This window comes from Lonchura striata, chromosome 4 (genome assembly GCF_050655825.1).
Source record: "Lonchura striata isolate lonStrDom1 chromosome 4, ASM5065582v1, whole genome shotgun sequence".
Lineage (NCBI taxonomy): Eukaryota > Metazoa > Chordata > Aves > Passeriformes > Estrildidae > Lonchura > Lonchura striata.
The window spans coordinates 22,871,246-22,889,936 of record NC_140706.1 but is presented as its reverse complement, the minus strand read 5'-3'; the positions used below and the strand labels follow the sequence as shown (position 1 = coordinate 22,889,936).

Sequence of the window (18,691 nt, the reverse complement as noted above, 5' to 3'; positions counted from 1 at the left end):
TTAAGACAAATAAATGTAATTACATCTACATTACGTGCTGATTTACTGGTATATTTAACTCCTGCAGATGGTTTTTTTTTTTTTTGTTAAACTGAAGAATTTGAAAGAACCAGAAATATTCTTGAAATTGCTTGAGATAAGCAATCTCATATTCAGACTTGAAACTATTGTAAATTAGGTGTCTACAGCATCTAGTGTCCCAATCTCCCTGATAGTCATAGTTTGTTAAATTGAGCTAAATGGCAGTAGGATATTTACTGCTGCATTGGGAAAATAAATTGTGTTGAGAATAGTAAAGCTTTTAGCTTTGTGTAAAACTTGCTGCTGTCAGCTGAGGGTCTGGGGTTGAATTTTCTATATATTGCTTTGTGAATTGAGTTGGCTGAAATGCCACTTTCTCTTGGATAAATTTTTGTCTTTAGACATTCTCAATTTAACTGCTGAACAAATTTACCCCCTTTACAGATGCATCTTTGTGTTAGTTTTTTCCCTCTCTGAACTTTCTGTCCCAGCAATAGGTGGAATCCTTCTTGGTTCTCATTATAATCTGCCTAGTAAGTGTTCACTAGCAGCAAATTCTGGCTGATGCCTAAAATGCTCCAAAACACTGCCATCTGTTGAGAACAGGTGAAACAAAAAATAATTGTTTCCCTCCATCTTTGCATAGAATGCAACAAAAATAAGAGATGACAGAGACATATAACATCTTCTAAACTTAGGGAAATGGTAAGAAAACAAATTTTTCTATGAAAAGAAATATGGGGACTTAAATTAGGGGTTGCTGGAAAATGAGCATGAGTTGTGATAATGCTGTCAATTCCAGTTATGTTAAAAACCAGATGTTTAGAGTTATCTGTGTTTATGATATGTTGAGGTGTCTAAAGCATCTCTATTTTGAGAAAAGTAAAACTAGACTTCAGTTAGCGGCATGCAAATAAAACTGCCTCTGTTTCTGTTCCTCTCAAGTATTTCTGCTGCTTTTTTAGAGTGTCTTCTGTTGGGGATTTTCTTTCAGTTTGTTTGCTCACTTTGAGTTTGTAAAAGAATTCACAAAGAGGCTGCTTTTATCACTAGTAGAAGTTTGTCCAGTTATGTTTGTCTTCTGTGCTGTTGTATTAATCATATGGCAGTGATATATGTGGGGTTTTGTATGCCTCATTGAGAGGGTTTCATATGTATAACTGTCAGTAAGACTTCACAACATGACATAAAACTCTTTAAAGTCCTTGGTACTATTTTTTATTTTGATTGATTGACTGGATGAAGAGTTTGGGTTCAGAATTAATAAACAGCCATCAAACCCTCTTTCTTTTTTATTGCTGGGCAGACCATGTCCTGGTTATTAGAGAAAAGCTTGAAAAGGAAACTCTTCAAAATTTTTGCTCAGTGGTCTGTGGGCTAATTCTTAGTAAGAATTATGCCACTTTTCCTCCTCCTTTGAAACTGAAAGATCCATTTTGTCTTGCTGGCCTTTTCTGATTTCTGTGTTCTGTGAAATTATTGTTTCTCTTTGAGTTGGCTTTGACTGTACTGGAAGGAGAGTGTGCTTAAGTGCAGAGATATAGAGAGCCCATAGAATCTCTAAAAGGGAAAAAGGGAAAAAATGGCATTGAAATGTTTTTGCTAAAACCTTCATAAACTATGAGCAATACTTTAAAAATAACTGCGAAGCTTACCCAAGAATAATTTTTTCCTTTTTTTGGTAAAGAAAATCTTCTGATATTTTTCCTTGGTTTGTAGTGGAAGATAGATTCTTAAGAATACATAGCTACATAGCCTGTATTAGCTGCTTTGTTGATGAATACTATAAAGTAATAAAATAATTGTGCCTTTGTGCATCACATAAAATGTGAAGGAAGAGTTGTGCTGTTCAATTTGACATGAATTAAGGAGGGAATTCAAATTTCATTGATCTATCTCTTCTGTTTGTTTTCCTCATTTAAGAAGGGAAGGCATTCCTTTGTGAACTTGTCTAATTGAGAGGTAATGTATGAGCACAAGTAACAAATGTCATGTTGTTATTTCAGTACTGAATCTGTTCAGACTTGAGTTACACTATTCAAGTTGTTAAATACTATGTGTTCTGCAATTCAGCCTTTTTTTCAGAAAACTTCTGAATGCGTGTAGCATTATTTTAGGATCTGAGTTGATGTAATGTACCAAAATAGTTCTTTTGGCAGTTCCATTGTTAGTACTTGAGTACCATGTACCAGAAGTAATGGAATTCTCTTTGTGTTTAGATGAAGATGATGATTTTGCCAATAAAAGAATTTCCCTGAAACCGAAGGAAAATGGGATGTCAGCGATTGGTTGTCCAGGAATAAATACTGGGAAAAAAGAGGAGGTAAAACCACAAGCTAAAAGCAAACCCCTCTCTCCAGTGAAACAGACTCCCACCTCTGCACTGGATTTCTTTGGGACAAGGAGTGTCCAGCGCTCAGAAAAGAAGCTGGTAGCAAGTAAAAGGAAAGAGGTGAGTACTGATGAGGTTCCTTTAGGCTGCTCCTGTGTCTGATGGCAGCTCAAAATGAGCAGTTTGACTGCAAGGAAGTACTTGCTGTTGCTCCTACCTCATGTTACTCACTGTGATCACTCACATAGAAGTTGAGCGCTGATGATCCGTGTGTGCACATCAAGTCCTCAAATACAAGTTTGGAGTAGTATTTCCATGGTTGATAAGATAGCACAAAGTGGAAGGTAGTATTTTGTTCTTACCCCTTCTCAAGCGATTTCTTGAAATCCATTAAGTTTTCTGAGGTTGGTGAGTGGAAGGGATAGCTTATATTTGAGAGTGGAGGGCTGGCAGGAGAGGGAGAAGGTTTTTTTCCCAAGCTTTATGGGGCATGTATTCATGGAATAACAAAGCACGGAGGAACTTAAAAATTCACAGTGTAGTTATTGATGTATTTTTCAACTGGGGCAACTTTGATAGCTTGAGAGATGTTCAGCATTGTATGAAGAGTTGAGATATTTATATTATAGTGTAGTCTTGTTTTGAATAATAAAATCTCTTGAAAATAGCCATAGTGTTTAGGCTAGAGATCTAGAAATTAATGTTGCATGTCTTGTTCACAGCCCTTTTCTAGAAGCATACAGAAGGAATCTATACATATTATTATAATTGGCACAGTAGCGGGGTAGCTGAATCATTGGTCTGTTTTTCTTTAATATAGCCTTCACAGAGCAGAGACAGCACTCTAGATGATGAGGCCATTGCTAGGCAACTGCAGCTTGAAGAAGATTCAGAGGTAAAAGCTCTACAAATTTAATGCTCTATATCAAGAGCAGTTTGTTTAACTAAAAATTGTTTTTCCTGAAGAAATTATGATGGACTTTCCAGGTATAACTAAGTGTAATAAAATTGATCAATATGCTCAAGCCTGGTCACAGTTATTTTATAGGCATTATTTCAGTTATGTAAGTAGAGTGTATCACCTAATCTATTTTCTCTCTATCCAGGCTTTGTCTGTGCAGCTGATGTGCTTCTAATAATCCTGCCTTTCACACAGAATTAACTTTCTGCTTCCTCATGTTTTGGTAGTGTTTTGATGATGTTATGATATTTTCATTCTCTGGAGTGAAGAATTAAAAATAATTACCATCCATGATCTGTTTTACTTGTCTTCTGAATTTTCTTATAGTTGAGAAAAATGTGAATGACTCTTAAGTGTCTTAAACTTTCCTATTTGAATCAGTACTAATACAAGGGGAAAGTACACTTACACATATTTACTTGCTTTTGGAAAAATTTGATTTCCCACATATATTTGTAATATTGAGTATTGTTTGAAATAAGTAGATTGTCCAGACAAATCTGCACCTCTGAAGGTAAGGATGAGAGTAAATGAATTCAACTTTACCCTACTAGAAAGTTAAACAACCTGTCAGGAAAAATAAGACAATGTCTTTCATTTGAACTGATCTTACCTCTAACAGTCAGAGTTTCTGTGCATCCAAGTACTTTATAACAGATATATCTCTGCCTCAGTCTGCTTTGCACTGGGTGGTCTCTGCTTTTCTCGCTGTACACAGGGAAGGTACATTTCACTGTTATGGACACATACAGACAATGCCTGTGGCATACTGGTTTTATAAAGTCATCTATTGAGATCTTAGAGCATGGCATATTGGATTTCAGTTATGAAAGTAATTTTGTTGTTCTCTTGTTGAAACAATGTTCAGTATTTATTGGCAATAATGAACATTGTTCATGAAAAAGTTTTCCCCAAGGCACCATATTGGACAGGAAAGGTAACTGAAGGATCAGTTATCACTGGAGATGTCAGGTTTATGTTGCTAAGTGAAATAAAAATGAAACCAAACTGACTTTGGTGGGTTTTTTTTACAACTAATAAATAATAGATGTCATGCGCTATTTGTTCTTACTGGTTCTTCCATCAGAGATAATAATTTGTGTTAGTGTAAATAATAGGAAGTTAAAATATATTTGCGTCCCTAAAGTAAATAGAACTGACACTAAGAGCAGGGCTAAGGGCAGTAGCTAAATCCTCCAAAACTGACAGATATTAAAAAAAACTTATTTGTTGCTAGTAGTAAATGAGAATAAAACATTAATTCTGGAGACATCATAATTTTTAACAGGCATTCTTACTACTTGCCTTTTGGGACTGCTTTTGGTTAAGGCAGCAGGTTACATGTTGTTGCATGTTATGAGGTGCAGCCTTCAAAGTTTGATTATTATTAAAAGGAAAGGATACACAAAAATAAAAAATATGAACAAGAAGCTCCTCTGAAAACAGCTTGTACAGGCATAATAATGTTTCTAGTGCAATAAATCTGTTTTTCTCCCTAGATTTAACTAGTCTTGCTTTCTGGGGGAGACAAGTAATTCTTCAAGTGCCGTTTCCAGAAATGTATTTGCCTCTGGCAGGATACTGTTTTTCTGTCTATGTACTCACTTAGAGTTTTTTTAAAAGTACACTAGAGTTAGAACTTGTTTAGCATTAACCTAATTTTTTTTTTTTTTTTTTTAATTTCAGCTGGAGAGACAGCTGCATGAAGATGAAGAATTTGCTAGAACTCTGGCCATGTTGGATGAAACACCACAGAAGAAAAAGGTTGAATTCTTTTTAAATTCTTTTAGGAATTGCATTGCTGGGAGTGTTCTTATTTAGACACCTTTGTTTTGAGACTTCCATGCAAATACAACAAAACCAGCAGGGAAGTGTTTTCATGGAAATAGCATACTCACTTCTTATACTTCTCTCCTGGCTTTTCCTTGCTCAGTAAAGGGTGTCCTGCCTAATCAGATACTGTGTGTTGGATACCTCTGTTGGGATGGTATTTTAAGTTCTAGTCACAAGTGAAGTGTGTTGTTGTGTCCCTGTGGTAGCCTGGCACACACATCCCTGACTTTGGCATTGTGTGTTTATTTAGGCTCGGAAGAACACCGAAGGAGAGCAAACAGTACTGAGCATCAACAGCAGCCCTAATACAACAGCAGGGTATAAGCAGTCAGAAAGAGGTAGGACACAGAAACTGGAAAATATTGCAGTAATTTATAATATTAATGAGATACATTTTTATATACAAGCTCTTCTCCTTCTGCCTCCTTTCAAGTTAAAGCAACAGACTCAGCTGGTGCAGCCAGGAATTACTCTGCGAAGCCACAAACTAAATCTGAACAATTGAAAGGTTCTTGTTTATCCCCACAATCATCTGATGGTAAACAAGAAGAGATTGCTGAAAAGGAAAGAGGTGCTCAAAATTCACTATCAAGAGGAAAAACGGCTTCTGGGAAAGAAGAGAAGACAACACCAAAGAAGGAGAGAGTTTCTCCCAAGAAGACTGAGGTAGGAGCTATCAAAATTAATTTAGATGTCTTGGTGGAGTTTGCAGGAGAACAGTTTTCATTTATTATAGGTGTCACTGTTGTAACTTGGTACTTTGAGTCTCCTGGGCAACTTACAAGGATTTGAATTCTGGTAAGGCTGTAAGTTAATTCCTTACAGCAGTTGTAAAACTATCTGGCAAAGTGTAAATTAAACATATGAGGGACCTGAGGTTCTCCAATGCCCATTAAGGTGTGCTGTGCTTTCTCTTGTTTAACTTTGCTGAAAAACATGGAATTCAGGAATTCTGACACTTAGTGACAACTTACTCATGTGAGTGTGGTGACCTTGGGTATCTATACGTTCTGTGGTTAGAGTAGTGGATGGCATTGTTTTGGGATTTACATTTCTCTCCCAAGTCTCCTATTTTTTCTTATTATTGATATGCTATGTAAGAATAGAATTTAGTTTATCTGATTCAGTAACTGTATTTGTTGGAACACTGTCAGTTATTTGCAACATTAAAATGTACTTCCTAATCATACAGTATAAAGTACCCCATTTTGACAATTAAGTAGTAGTTGTAATTACAAGGGAGAGCCTGCACCTCCTTTTGAGGCGAGTTTTTAACAGTTAAGAGGCACTTGAGCTTCTTAATTAGTAGAGTCTACTTCATAGTAGACTTTACTGAATATAAGTGTAGATCTACTTTAATGTAAGTGTAGATCACAAATAGGATGTGAATTTAAAGTGACAATTTAAGAGTTAAGTGAGCATGTACATGTGCAATAGATGAATCTACAGAAACCTGCCAATAAACAATGGCATATTTTTTAAGCTCTCACATTTTTGAAATATTTTTAAAAGGAACAAGGAAAAATACCTCAACACAAGCACCAAAAAGAGAGCAGGCTTCAGTATTGCATTTTAATAGATTAAAAACAAGTGTTAGAACTTACATTTCTTTTGGTGCATGCAAATGTTTTGAACTGTGAAGCTTGGGTTTATTTTGCTGTTTTTATATCTGTAATATGTATATTAATTTTTTTCCCTTTCCTGACCCAGTCTATAAGCCCTGAGGACTCTGAAAAGAAGAGAAACAATTACCAAGCTTACCGAAGCTTCCTTAATCGTGAGGGTCCCAAAGCACTGGGCTCCAAAGAGATACCTCAGGTAAGTGTGGCTGCAGGATTCTATATATGAAGTGGAGTGTTTGGTAGACTTATTGCTGTAAATAGTTAAAAAAATATCAACTTAACTGTTTAAAGACTGGTATTTTTTTCCCAGTAGGAAGAATGTATTAGAAAAACCTAAATTGTAATGCAAAACAGTGACTAAATGTAAGAAAGTGTATTAAAGAATTTGTATTCAGAACTTGGTTTAGGAAGTCATGATCAATAAACATAGTTACTGGTCTTAAAGTTGAGGAATGCTGTCACACATTTGGTTCACATGCTACACTTGAAGCACAGAGTGCTACACGTATGGTCAGGTAAACAATGTGTGAAATTTTGTTGGTAGCTATTCCCATTTCAGCTTTTAGAACTATTACCTAGCTAGGTATGATAGTCTTATTTGTAAAGTTTCATAGGGTACTTGATGTGCTAGGGGGTTAAAATAGCTGATGGTTTAGAGCTATTTGGTAGAATTGTATCAGTAATGGCATTTTCTGCAATGCTCTGCTGCTCAGGGAGCTGAGAACTGCTTGGAGGGCCTGACGTTTGTAATTACGGGTGTTCTGGAGTGCATTGAGAGAGATGAGGCCAAGTCTCTGATTGAACGTTACGGCGGAAAAGTAACTGGCAATGTCAGCAAGAAGACAAATTACCTGGTGATGGGGCGAGACTGTGGCCAGTCCAAGTGTGAGAAGGTGAGCGTGCTGCTGTGCCTGGCCAAAGGCAAAGTGGAACTGATTGTTCCTCTCTTAACTGGTAATTTCCAGCATTCCTGCCAACAGGAAGTAGTACTAACAATAAAGTGCATCTTTAAAATTAAGAGTTGCCAAGCGGTTTACAGCTTTGTTTTGTTTTTACTTCTGTGCATACATACAATACAGACACATACACATACACATATATGTATATATATAATAAACTCTTATTGCTGTTATGTTCCTAGTCATAGTTTTTTACTGGAAAACACTTTGAAGTGAATTATGGAAATCCTAATGTAACTTGATTTCACATCTAATTCTTTCTTTTGCTTCAGGCATCAACTTTAGGTACAAAAATTATTGATGAGGATGGTCTATTCGATCTTATTCGAACTATGCCAGGCAAAAAGTCAAAATATGAGCTGGCAGCTGAAGCAGAGGTATGCTTTTTTTGCTTTGGTTTGTTTTTAATTGAAAGGAGTTTGTCTTCTCTTCCAGTAACAGTAGCACAACAATCATCAGTTTGACCTTTTAGGTTAAAAGTGAAAATTTTTTGTTTCTGACGACAAATGACTCTACTTGGGAGCTAAAGGTTATTTTCATACTTGGACATTATTCTCCATTTTTGGTACCTGACAGAGCAGGTAATTCCATCTCCTTAGATGGTATCAGGTTGAAACAAGGAATAGACATTCATTCTTTGGAATAAGTAATTATGACTGATACCATGTGGTACGCAGACAGGCCCAGAAATATGTAAACTGTTTGTGTACATAACAGATCTTGTCTTTGTCATGCTTGAACTAAGTATATTAAAGGTAATTTTTTCAGGCAATACCAAAAAAGAGGTAGTAAGTTTTTTTTGTGTACATTTAAATTTAGATTGTAGTGGATGATACAATGTTACTAAAATTTCTGTTAGCTCTAGTGTGTGGTGCATTCATTACAGACATGACTTATTTATGCAAAGATACCATTAGTGTCCCCGGGAAAAGCAGCTCTAAGCTTATTAGCTGATCACTTTCTCTCCCTTTGAATTGTTGTGGATTGAACAGCTTTTGCAAGTGTTGTTTTGCAAGAGCTTCAAGGGTGTCTGACCCATTTGTTCCAACCTGACAGTCATCAGTTTAGCATTGTAGTAGGATGCCTCAGGCTTTGTGAATTAAAGACTGCTTTTGGAATGACCAGAATATTTCCTGCCTCTTTTTTGTGGGTTGTACTACAGAACCTGGTGACATTGTCTTTAGCTGTGCTTTATTTCTCAGAAAGTATTTCTGTATCTGCTCTTGAAGTTTTTTTAATCAATATATAAGCTTTGTCACTGTCTAAGCACTCCTGTAATTGTTTAAATAAATATGCTGTTTCTTTACTGTATTTTTTTCCTTTAATTTCTTTTTATTTTTTTATTAAGGCAAAGAAAGTGGAGTCAAAACCCAAAAAGACACCACAGAAAGCTGAAGCTGGGAAAAGGAATTTTAGCCCCTACAAAAGGGAAGCGAATAATAAAAAATGCAAATCTACTCCTGAAAAAGGAGAAACCATCAGTTCTGTAAAGAAAGAAACCACTGCTGTTCGAAAACTTACGGACTTTAAACGTCAGACTGTAGAGGAGAAGGAAGCCCCAAAACCTAAGGGGAACTTGCTTTCTGAGGTTAATGAAGATGGCACAGAGAGATTGCTCTGGGTAGATAAATACAAGCCTGTATCTCTTAAAGCAATTATTGGACAGCAGGGTGAGCAAAGCTGTGCCAATAAACTGCTCCGATGGCTCAGAAACTGGCACAAGAGCACCTTGGAAGATGGACAAGGTGACTGGCCTGCTTAATTTTCTCTGTGTCCTTTCATGCTAATCATGCTCCTTGGTTCCCTGGACCACTGAGGGCCTGGGTGGGAGCAGAGCTGCTTTAGAAATCAGGAATAAGACTGCAGTCAGATGTGCTTTTAGCAGCAATTGAGCTTGAGGTTTTTTTGATGGAAGTAATTGTTCATTTATTGCCCACCTCCCCACTTGAAAAAAGTGTCTCAAAAGACTTTTTCCCCTAAGTCTGAGGTTTAATTTTTACAAAAAAATTCCAAAATAACCTACCTGTGATATAGCTAAAGCTGGCCTTGCATTGAGCCTATTGATTTCTTCTTCAGCAAGAGGAAGTAAGTTAGGCACAGCCAACAGTGAAGATACAGGATAAGAGCAGGTCTAAAGGGCTGCTGTAATGTGTGGGGATGAATTGTCAAAAGTCCTGGCTCTGGCAAAAAGTGCATATGTCCAGTAGACAGTTTGTCATCCTGTAGACAGACAGGTTTTTCTGTGTTTAAAAGACGATTTAAGTTCTAGTTCAGCCATAGTGGGGGTTTTGTGTGGCCTGTTTGGGGTTGGGCTTAATTTATTTGTGGTGGTATATGGATGGGTTTGGTGATGTTTTTGGTTATTTATGTGTATGATACGGTTATGAGGAAATTGCTTAGGTGGTTATATTACATTAATAGGACTTTCTGGTATTTTTCAGTTCAAAATCACTGCTAGTCATAAACTGTAAGCTAGTTTAAGCTGCTTTTACTTGAGTAGTTAGGATGCAGCTGTGTGTTCATCTTTGGATGTTCTTCTTGGGCCTTAAATGAGGAAAAATTCCAATGATGCTTGATACCTTTAGGAGCATGCAGTTTGTTTTCTAATTACATACCTAGGTAAAAACTGAATATATATATTTTTTTTTAGCAAAACCCAGTAAAACTGGAAGCAAAGATGATTGGACAGGGTTTAAAGCAGCATTACTTTCTGGTCCACCTGGAGTTGGTAAAACTACTACAGCTGCTTTGGTTTGTAAGGTAAGTTCATAGTAATGGTTGTTCCCAACACTTTTTTGTTACATATTAATTCTGAATGTGGATACAGCTATAGGGTCCAGATGGGTATGCTCTGAATGACCAGGGTCTGCTCTCAGCCAGGTAGCACCTGCTCAGAACAAGGTTACAGGTGAAAATACGTGGCTGTTTAGATACCTTTCTCAGGTCTGAGGTGAGAAGGTACCAATGGGTGTCTACATTTCTTTCTGTTACATTGAGAGGAAGCATATCACAGTATGTTGAATAATTGGAAATGTTTTTCCAAAATTGTTAGCATTCAGTACTGGTTCCGCAAGGTGGAGAATATTTGCACTTAGCAGGACTCAAATTCTGGCAAGCTTTTTGAAAACCTAAGGTCATGGTTTTTATTTGTCTAACAGAGATATGTTTCCCAGATTTCTTCTAAATTGAAATGCTATTTCAGGATGAGAAAAATTGACAGGGCTGTGTCCATTTCTAAATCTGAATTTAGAATTCTGTTGTAATAGAGTAACTCTTAATCCTTTTTCCCCCCTTCCCCCACTGCATGCCTTTGAGCTCTGTGCCAACAGGTTGATGCCACACCTAAGAACTAGACTAGAAAAGGTGAATGTGCTGTCTTGGGCTCACTTTTTTTTCCTCAATGCATTTCTGTTTCTGGTTCCCAACCTGGCTTGCTCTCAGCTGCCTCAGGACTCTACAGAGCATTTATCTGTGCTCCACAAGAAGTGCCAGCAAAATGGACCAATGCTTTGTGTGCTCAGTGCTGTATTCTGGCTGCTTCTGGCAGGAGAGTTTGCTGATAAAAGAGCAGCTGGGTTAAGTTGTGTCAGGGACTGACAGAAGTGTTAGTGCTGCTGGGGGAGTTGTGTGTTTCCTATTGGTTAAATAGTTAAAAGCTTCTCTTTTCCTGCAGCTTTGAGAGCCATGTGGTATGTTTTTTTGTTACACAGCTGGAAATACCATGGAGCTTAGCCAGCTTTGGCTCACAGCTCTGTTTCTATCCCTGCTGGCAGTTCTGTTAATCTTCCAAAATTTAATATGTGCCACTGACTCCAATGCTTCTGCATCTCCCTCAATTAAAATGAAAATCAACCAAACAAAAAAACTTGTAACAGCCAACCAACCAAAAAACCACAAAGCAAACAAACCAAAAACCAATTCAAAAACACAACCAAAAAACACCACAACAAAACAAAACAAGAAGAATCTTTTGGGCCTGTATGTTCCACACATGGCTTTAAGTTTTTTGAAGTGCTAGAAAAAAGGAATATGAGGGGAGGGAGAAACTAATTAAAGCTATATGATTTTTCACTGATCTACCTTCTCACTTTTTATGTGGTTTATGTGTTTGGACCAGGAACTGGGTTATAGCTATGTGGAGCTGAATGCCAGTGACACTCGCAGCAAGAACAGCCTAAAGGAAGTAGTTGCTGAGTCACTTAACAACACCAGCATCAAAGACTTCTATTCTGGTACGTCTGTTGTTTGAAGGAGATTTTTGTTTTATTAAGAGTCTGCTTAGAGGAAGGACAGAGCTTCCTTATTGCACAACAATGTTAGGAATTTACCTTGCTTGTCAGGTGGAGGGACCCAGCTCTAATAGGGGTGGGTTCATATAGTAAGCTGTTATATTTATTCTTCAATTTAGAATTAAATCCTGCTATTTGAAGAGTGAATCAGCACAAACTACTTAAGAACTCTGCAGTTGCTCCTGTGTTCTATGGGACTTGTTTCTAAGATGACATGAGGTTATAGTCTGGTCTGTGAACATAGATTCATGTGATCAAGAGGCAGAACCACCACCTCAGTTGCCTAGGATCGAGTTATCTTACTTAGTAGCATTGGGTAAAACTCTGAGCAGGACTCGTTTATTCCCATCTCATTTTCTTATCCATATTCATTTTCAGGTGCATCTTCATCAGTTAGCGGAAAACATGTATTGATCATGGATGAAGTGGATGGTATGGCAGGCAATGAAGACAGAGGAGGGATTCAGGTGAAGCCACTGTAGTTCCTAGCTAATGCCATTGCCAAGAGTGTGTGCCATATATCACACAAGATAGTTAAGCCACTTGGTCCTCAAGCCATGGTCTATGAAGAAACTCTCTGCAGAGTACAGTCTGACATGTTTTAGAAGCCTGTCTTTGTGTAAGGATTGTGCTTTGGTAGATGGGGGAAAAAGGATACTGGAGTGATGAACTTGAGTGTGTGCACTTTAGAACAGGTACATTTATCCTAAGGTCTCTCTAAGGTGACATCTCCCTGCAGTGGGAGGTTCATAATCTGGCTGGGACTGTCGCTGTTTTGCATAGGCAGTAACACTGAGTAATGTGTGGCATAAGCAGCAGCATCCTTTGTCCTCTTTAGTAGCTCCAGTTTTATCTTCTGAGGATTTCCTATAGTCACGTGCAGTACTTTGATGGTAAAGGGCATACAGATTTTTAGCTTAGATGCAGTTTTTTCCAGTGCAGGAATGAAACTGAACTGAATTTCACCTTCATTAGAGCTAGCTAAGTTTATTCTGGTAAGCCATTCTAAAAATGATGAAGCCTCTTGGAGCAGGGATGAACTGATCTTTTTACTTTTTTTGCTTTTTCATTCTTTGGAAAAGAATGAAAATACAGCCAGAAAGCTGTGTATGCCCTCTGGGTATAAGCCAGGTCAAACTGGCCTTTGGAGAAATGAGTCTTCTTCTCTAGGTGGACAGCTATGCTATGGGCTATTGGTCTTAATTGCTTCTTGAAGACAGTTCCAAACATAACTGCTGGAAGTAGAAAGTGAAAGTGGCTAGGCAGCAGATCTCTTGCAGCTGAATAGAACAGGAAATGAAAAACATAGGCAAGGGGCGAGGTTTGGTTTGCACTGTGTAAAAATGTGATTACAGCAGGAGTGTTATGGACTTGGCACCTGTCAAGAATCTGATTCAAGGCAGGGACTAAGGCTGCTTGGTATGACATTCTAATTGTTCTTATTGTCTAGGTTATCTGATGGAATTTTAATGTGTTTAAATTACAGGAGTTAATTGGCTTGATCCGACACACAAAGGTACCCATCATTTGTATGTGCAACGACCGCAACCACCCTAAAATGCGCTCCTTGGTCCACTACTGTTTGGATCTTCGTTTTCAGAGACCTCGTCTAGAACAGATCAAAGTAAGTAGGCTGTGGCTGGCTGTGTGGACTGCACTGAATTGCCACCAGTAACTTCAGTTTTCATGTGCCAGAGTTTATTCAGAATTGGATACATCATTTAATCGATCATCTCGGTGAATAGTTACTTTTCAGAATGAATTGTCTGAGGTTTTCTTCCCGAAGCTTTTTGGATTTTAGATGTCTGTTTTAAGAATATATCCTAAATGGCTTTTTATGAACAAACATGGTCTTTTTTACACCAATCGTAACTGATGGTTTATGATTATGAGAGAAAATTTGGGCTATATGTGCTTTAAAAATTTAGAAAAATATGCAGTGCTTTTTCATAGATGTGCCAGTATGTTCTGCTGGGGCAAGAATTCATAGGAATTCTCTAGTGACAGTTTCTCAATTGTGATTACAGGGTGCCATGATGTCTATTGCATTTAAAGAAGGTTTAAAAATTCCCCCACCTGCTATGCAAGAGATAATCCTGGCAGCAAATCAGGACATCAGACAGGTCAGTACCCATTCATCATCAGTAACCATTCAGATAGCAGATTATGTACATTGAATTCAAAGTATTTGAACAGTATTTTTATGTATAAAGATCAGACCCTTACTGCTGGAGTATTCAATTGAAATTCTATTATGCTACCAAATTGTAAACTTTGTTCTTTAGGTTTTACATAATCTTAATATGTGGTGTGCAAAAGACAAATCACTGACTTATGATGAGGCTAAAACAGATGCCAGCAGAGCCAAAAAGGACATAAAACTGGTAAGTGTCAAATGCTTTTACTTGGCTTTTACTGTCATATTCTGATATAATCACTAGGCTTTATAAGTGTCTTTTGAACTGAAGCACTGAATAAGCCTAGGTGCCAAAAGCTGTCAAATTGGCCACAAACAATTGAAGAGTAGTATATCAAGGACTGAATATTTTTATATAATCGAGTATATTTTGATATACTCATCTCTTACGTAAGATGCAATTATGAAGCTCATACTTCCCATCCTTTGTTCTCTGTTTAGGAGATAATTCTCTTAATATCAAAAATAAAATAGAGTTCTTAAAACTGGTAAAGTTCTAGGGCAGAAATATCTACTGAGGAGCTTATACTGATGAGTCAAGATACTTCTGGATACTAATATTGTTGATATTGTGCTGTGTCTTACTTTCTGTGTTGACCTTCTAGCTGCTGACTTCTTGAAATGTCATTTATTTAGGGCCCTTTCGATGTGGTCCGGAAGGTTTTTGCTACTGGAGAGGAGGCTGCCCGTATGTCTCTTATAGACAAATCAGATCTTTTCTTCCATGATTATTCATTAGCACCTCTCTTTGTCCAAGAGAACTATGTGCATGTGAAACCAGCTGCTGCTGGGTGAGTTACTCCGAACCCTAAATTGACATAGGCTTTTTTGTCAGAGAGTCAAAGTGGACTAAAACCTATCTGGATATTTCTGGTTTGTAATAAAGTCAACTTCATTTTTTTCCCCAGAGGTAATTTAAAAAAGCACTTGGTACTCTTGAGTAGAGCAGCTGATAGTATATGTGATGGTGATATAGTGGACAGACAGATTCGTAGCAAGCAGAACTGGAATCTGCTTCCAACACAGGTGAGCACTTAACTCTCATTTTATGTTAAGGGGCCTATTCAGTGTTAAAGGTGGATCTGTGGTGTTTTCAGTATAGTTATATGATTTATATAGTTCATATTTTATGTAATATTTTCTGTTCCACTGGTGATGAGAATTTCCTATATCCATATTGTTGAGCCCATGCTGCAACATGAAGTCTTCTGAAACTTGGGAAAGTTGAACGGTCACAAAGCATAAAAGCACATGGTGTGTATCACTTGTGCTGTTACAAGCCTGCTCTGTCCTTCCTCTCACCAGGGTAGGATTTCTCTCAAAGCATAGAGGACTGAAGCTTGGTCACTGTACTTCTTTTAATGCTCATTGAAACACTGACAAGACTTGTGCTCAAAGAATTATGACTGGCATCAGAGAATGCAATGGAGGTGAAATTGGAAGGCACCTCTGGATGTCCTGTAGTTTACCCCCGCTCAGTACAGGTCCAAAGAGCTGAATTGCTTAGGAACATAGTTGACTTGATGTAGGTTGCAGTGTTCTATGGAAATGTCTCCTTCACCATGTCTTTGTGTTGGAGATCAGTTTTTGTGTGAAGTCAGCTATTTAACTGCACTCTAAACTGGACTTGAGAAAAGGCCATGTTCTTTTGTTGTTTGGGTTTTTTTTTGGGGGGGGGGGGGTTGTGGTTTGTTTTTTTTTTTTTTCCGATTTTGAAACCCAGATAACTTCACAGTCAGAACGTTCACAGTTCAAAATGTGGTAATGAACAGGGTGGTACAAGGGGGAAAACTGTAACCTAACAGGGATTGACCAGAAATAATCAACTGAACAAGCTTAAAATAAGCTTAATTGAATAAGCTCTTAAAATAAGCTGTTTCCACTGTGGCCCTGTGTTGACTACCGCTCTTCCATGGGGACAGTGCAGTGCAGGGCAGTGTGTCACGGTGTCCATGAGACTTTCAGTGTAATTTGAGTTTGGCATGTGTATTACTTTTTCAGGCTATTTATGCAAGTGTTCTCCCAGGGGAGCTGATGAGGGGTTACATGTCCCAGTTTCCTGTCTTTCCCAGCTGGTTGGGGAAATTTTCATCCACAGGCAAACACGATCGTATCATTCAAGAACTGGCAATGCACATGAGTCTCAGGTACTACTGATGTTCCTCTGATACAGTTCTTTCTTGTGCAGTTCATTACCTACCATCAGTTCCTTGTTGTGCTTGGTGCAAACAAGTGACACATTCGTGTGTTCTGCAAATGTGTTCCTGTGTTATTGGTGGTGCTTTTCTCAGTGCTTAATTTGTATGAGTCAGTCACAAGTACCTTGCATTTTTCGTTTTTCCCCTGAAGTTAGAGATGAGTTTCTCAGTTAGCAATGTTTCCCCAAACTGTCTGGTGTTCAAATACCATTCCCTAATGAAGGTATGGCAAAAGGAATGGCACAGTACCACTTCTAGTTAGCTCTTAAGGCAGCTGATTGTTGATTTGCTGAGGGCCTCCTTACATATTTGTTCTTGTCTTTAGAAGCTGGTGATGCTAGTTGGACAGATTTACTTACTCAGTATATTTTTTTCAATTTGACAAAGAACTCAGACATGCAAGAGGACAGTAAATATGGAATATTTGTCATATTTGCGGGATGCACTTGTCCAGCCCTTGAAAGACTTTGGAGCAGATGGTGTACAACAAGCTATAACATTTATGGACTCTTACTGCCTGATGAAAGAAGATGTCGAAAATATCATGGAAATAAGCACGTGGGGAGGCAAACCCAGTCCTTTTTCAAAGCTGGATCCCAAGGTAAAATTCACCAGTGAATTTTTTTATTTTCTTCCATATCTTAAAAAAGAAATCCTAGAATAATTGCTTTGTATGGATGTGCTTTGGAAAGGCTGAAGTTGGTGGACCAACTTAACTATAATTGATAGTAGGCTTTGTGAATCAGCACATACCACTAAGTTCAGGGCTAAGTTCTAAAAGATAATCGGGCTGTGCTTCTCTAGTAGTCTTACACCTTTTGTTCCTGGTGTAAAGGATTACTTGGAGTCAGTTGTGTCCTGGGTGTAGAAGCAGAACACAGGAAGGACAGGGAAGGCTGGCACCTTGCTACAAGGAAGCTCTGGCTCTAAGGTCTGTGTGCTTCAGGCACAGCCCTGCCTGTCTTGCCATCCTGTAAAGGAGGAGGCATGCACAGCTGCCTGAGTTACAGAGCAGGCACTGCCTTCAGAGACTGCCTTGCAGCTTGCACCTTTCCCAGTCCTGTTAGACAGAACTGCCAGACCTGGTGTGCTTCATGTGCTGCTCTTCCAGCATCCACCTACTGAACTCCAGTGGCTGGGATCCTCATCTAGTACAAGGTGAGCTTAAGCTCAAATTGCTTTTGCAAACTAGGCAAATGTAATCTGAAACAGGTCAGGTGCTGATGGAAGAAACCACCTATACTACTATCAGGTGTTTTCCCCTATTCTGAATATGGTGCTTAGTTTGGCAAGGGTACAGTGCTGCTGAAGGGGGCACTGGTGTGACTGTGCTGAAATAATTGTAGGCCTTAGGCCTAAGCAAGAAGCATGTGAAGATACACATTTTATTGAGGATTATGTGGGACTTGTTTAACAAGACCCTTCACCACACAGCTCTTAAATGCTTTCTGTGTCCTTTTGAGAGAGTGTAATCTTATATATATCTTTGGTCATGTCTTTCCAAAGGAAAGTTGATGTGGAATCTCTCAGTAAGTCAGTTAACTAACAATCTACAGCTCCTAAACTGATGCTCAGTTTCTTTCCTTCCACCCTGCCAGGTCAAAGCAGCTTTTACACGTGCCTACAACAAAGAGGCACATCTGACTCCTTATTCACTTAGTGCTGTCAAGGCCTCTAAAAGGCAGTTGGGATCTGCAGCAACCTTAGATCTGAGTGAAGACTTGACAGTGGAAGAGATCCAATCTGATGAGGATGAGCAGGATACTGTTGAGAGTGATGCAATGATTAAGGTGATGTAATTTCCTCAGTATTAAACAACCTCACTGAAGTACTGGGGCTTTTTTGTTTGTTTTTAGTTACCTTTCTGTGACTTTTAACATCATCTTAATTAATTAAGAAAAAAAAAATCATAGTAGATAGTAAATAAATTATCTCTCCACTTTTAAATTTTTAACTCGTGGTAGTGTGGAAAAGTCTTAAGTTACTTCCATCCATTGTCTTTTGTTGGACCCAAGTGAGACATCACTTTAAATCTAAAATTCTGCATCCAATTCCTAAACTTAGCAATATTTCAAGTGTTGATGAAGATGGTGCCTGTGGTTCCTGCAGATGACAATTCTAGTAATACCTTTGTGGGTATCACCAAATGGGGACCCTTAAGACTGAATATGGTAGTCTGTACTCTCTGTGCCATTTAGAAACTTCACACCTGAAAGGGGAGGGTGAAGAGGTGGCTTTTCCCTTAACACTGACTACATTTTGACTTAAATTTTTTTCAG

General features: G+C 38.2%; 1 protein-coding gene across 3 annotated transcripts in view; it reads left to right on the top strand.

Annotated features, from left to right (window-relative positions):
• The window catches only part of RFC1 (replication factor C subunit 1), a 37,432-nt gene that overhangs the window by 15,042 nt on the left and 3,699 nt on the right, over positions 1-18,691 (top strand). For 2 of the 3 annotated variants that reach the window (XM_021533185.4, XM_021533184.4), the window contains exons 5-24: positions 2,241-2,473; positions 3,174-3,248; positions 5,001-5,078; positions 5,398-5,485; positions 5,581-5,813; positions 6,858-6,965; positions 7,483-7,662; positions 8,001-8,105; positions 9,077-9,473; positions 10,379-10,488; positions 11,846-11,960; positions 12,396-12,484; positions 13,504-13,641; positions 14,045-14,140; positions 14,303-14,401; positions 14,851-15,005; positions 15,123-15,240; positions 16,216-16,361; positions 16,800-17,013; positions 18,011-18,202. In XM_021533185.4, the coding sequence (XP_021388860.4) occupies positions 2,241-2,473; positions 3,174-3,248; positions 5,001-5,078; positions 5,398-5,485; positions 5,581-5,813; positions 6,858-6,965; positions 7,483-7,662; positions 8,001-8,105; positions 9,077-9,473; positions 10,379-10,488; positions 11,846-11,960; positions 12,396-12,484; positions 13,504-13,641; positions 14,045-14,140; positions 14,303-14,401; positions 14,851-15,005; positions 15,123-15,240; positions 16,216-16,361; positions 16,800-17,013; positions 18,011-18,202 (2,969 nt within the window). The remainder of the gene's footprint in view (positions 1-2,240; positions 2,474-3,173; positions 3,249-5,000; positions 5,079-5,397; positions 5,486-5,580; positions 5,814-6,857; positions 6,966-7,482; positions 7,663-8,000; positions 8,106-9,076; positions 9,474-10,378; positions 10,489-11,845; positions 11,961-12,395; positions 12,485-13,503; positions 13,642-14,044; positions 14,141-14,302; positions 14,402-14,850; positions 15,006-15,122; positions 15,241-16,215; positions 16,362-16,799; positions 17,014-18,010; positions 18,203-18,691) is intronic. The other variant, XM_085577797.1, reaches the window with a different exon arrangement.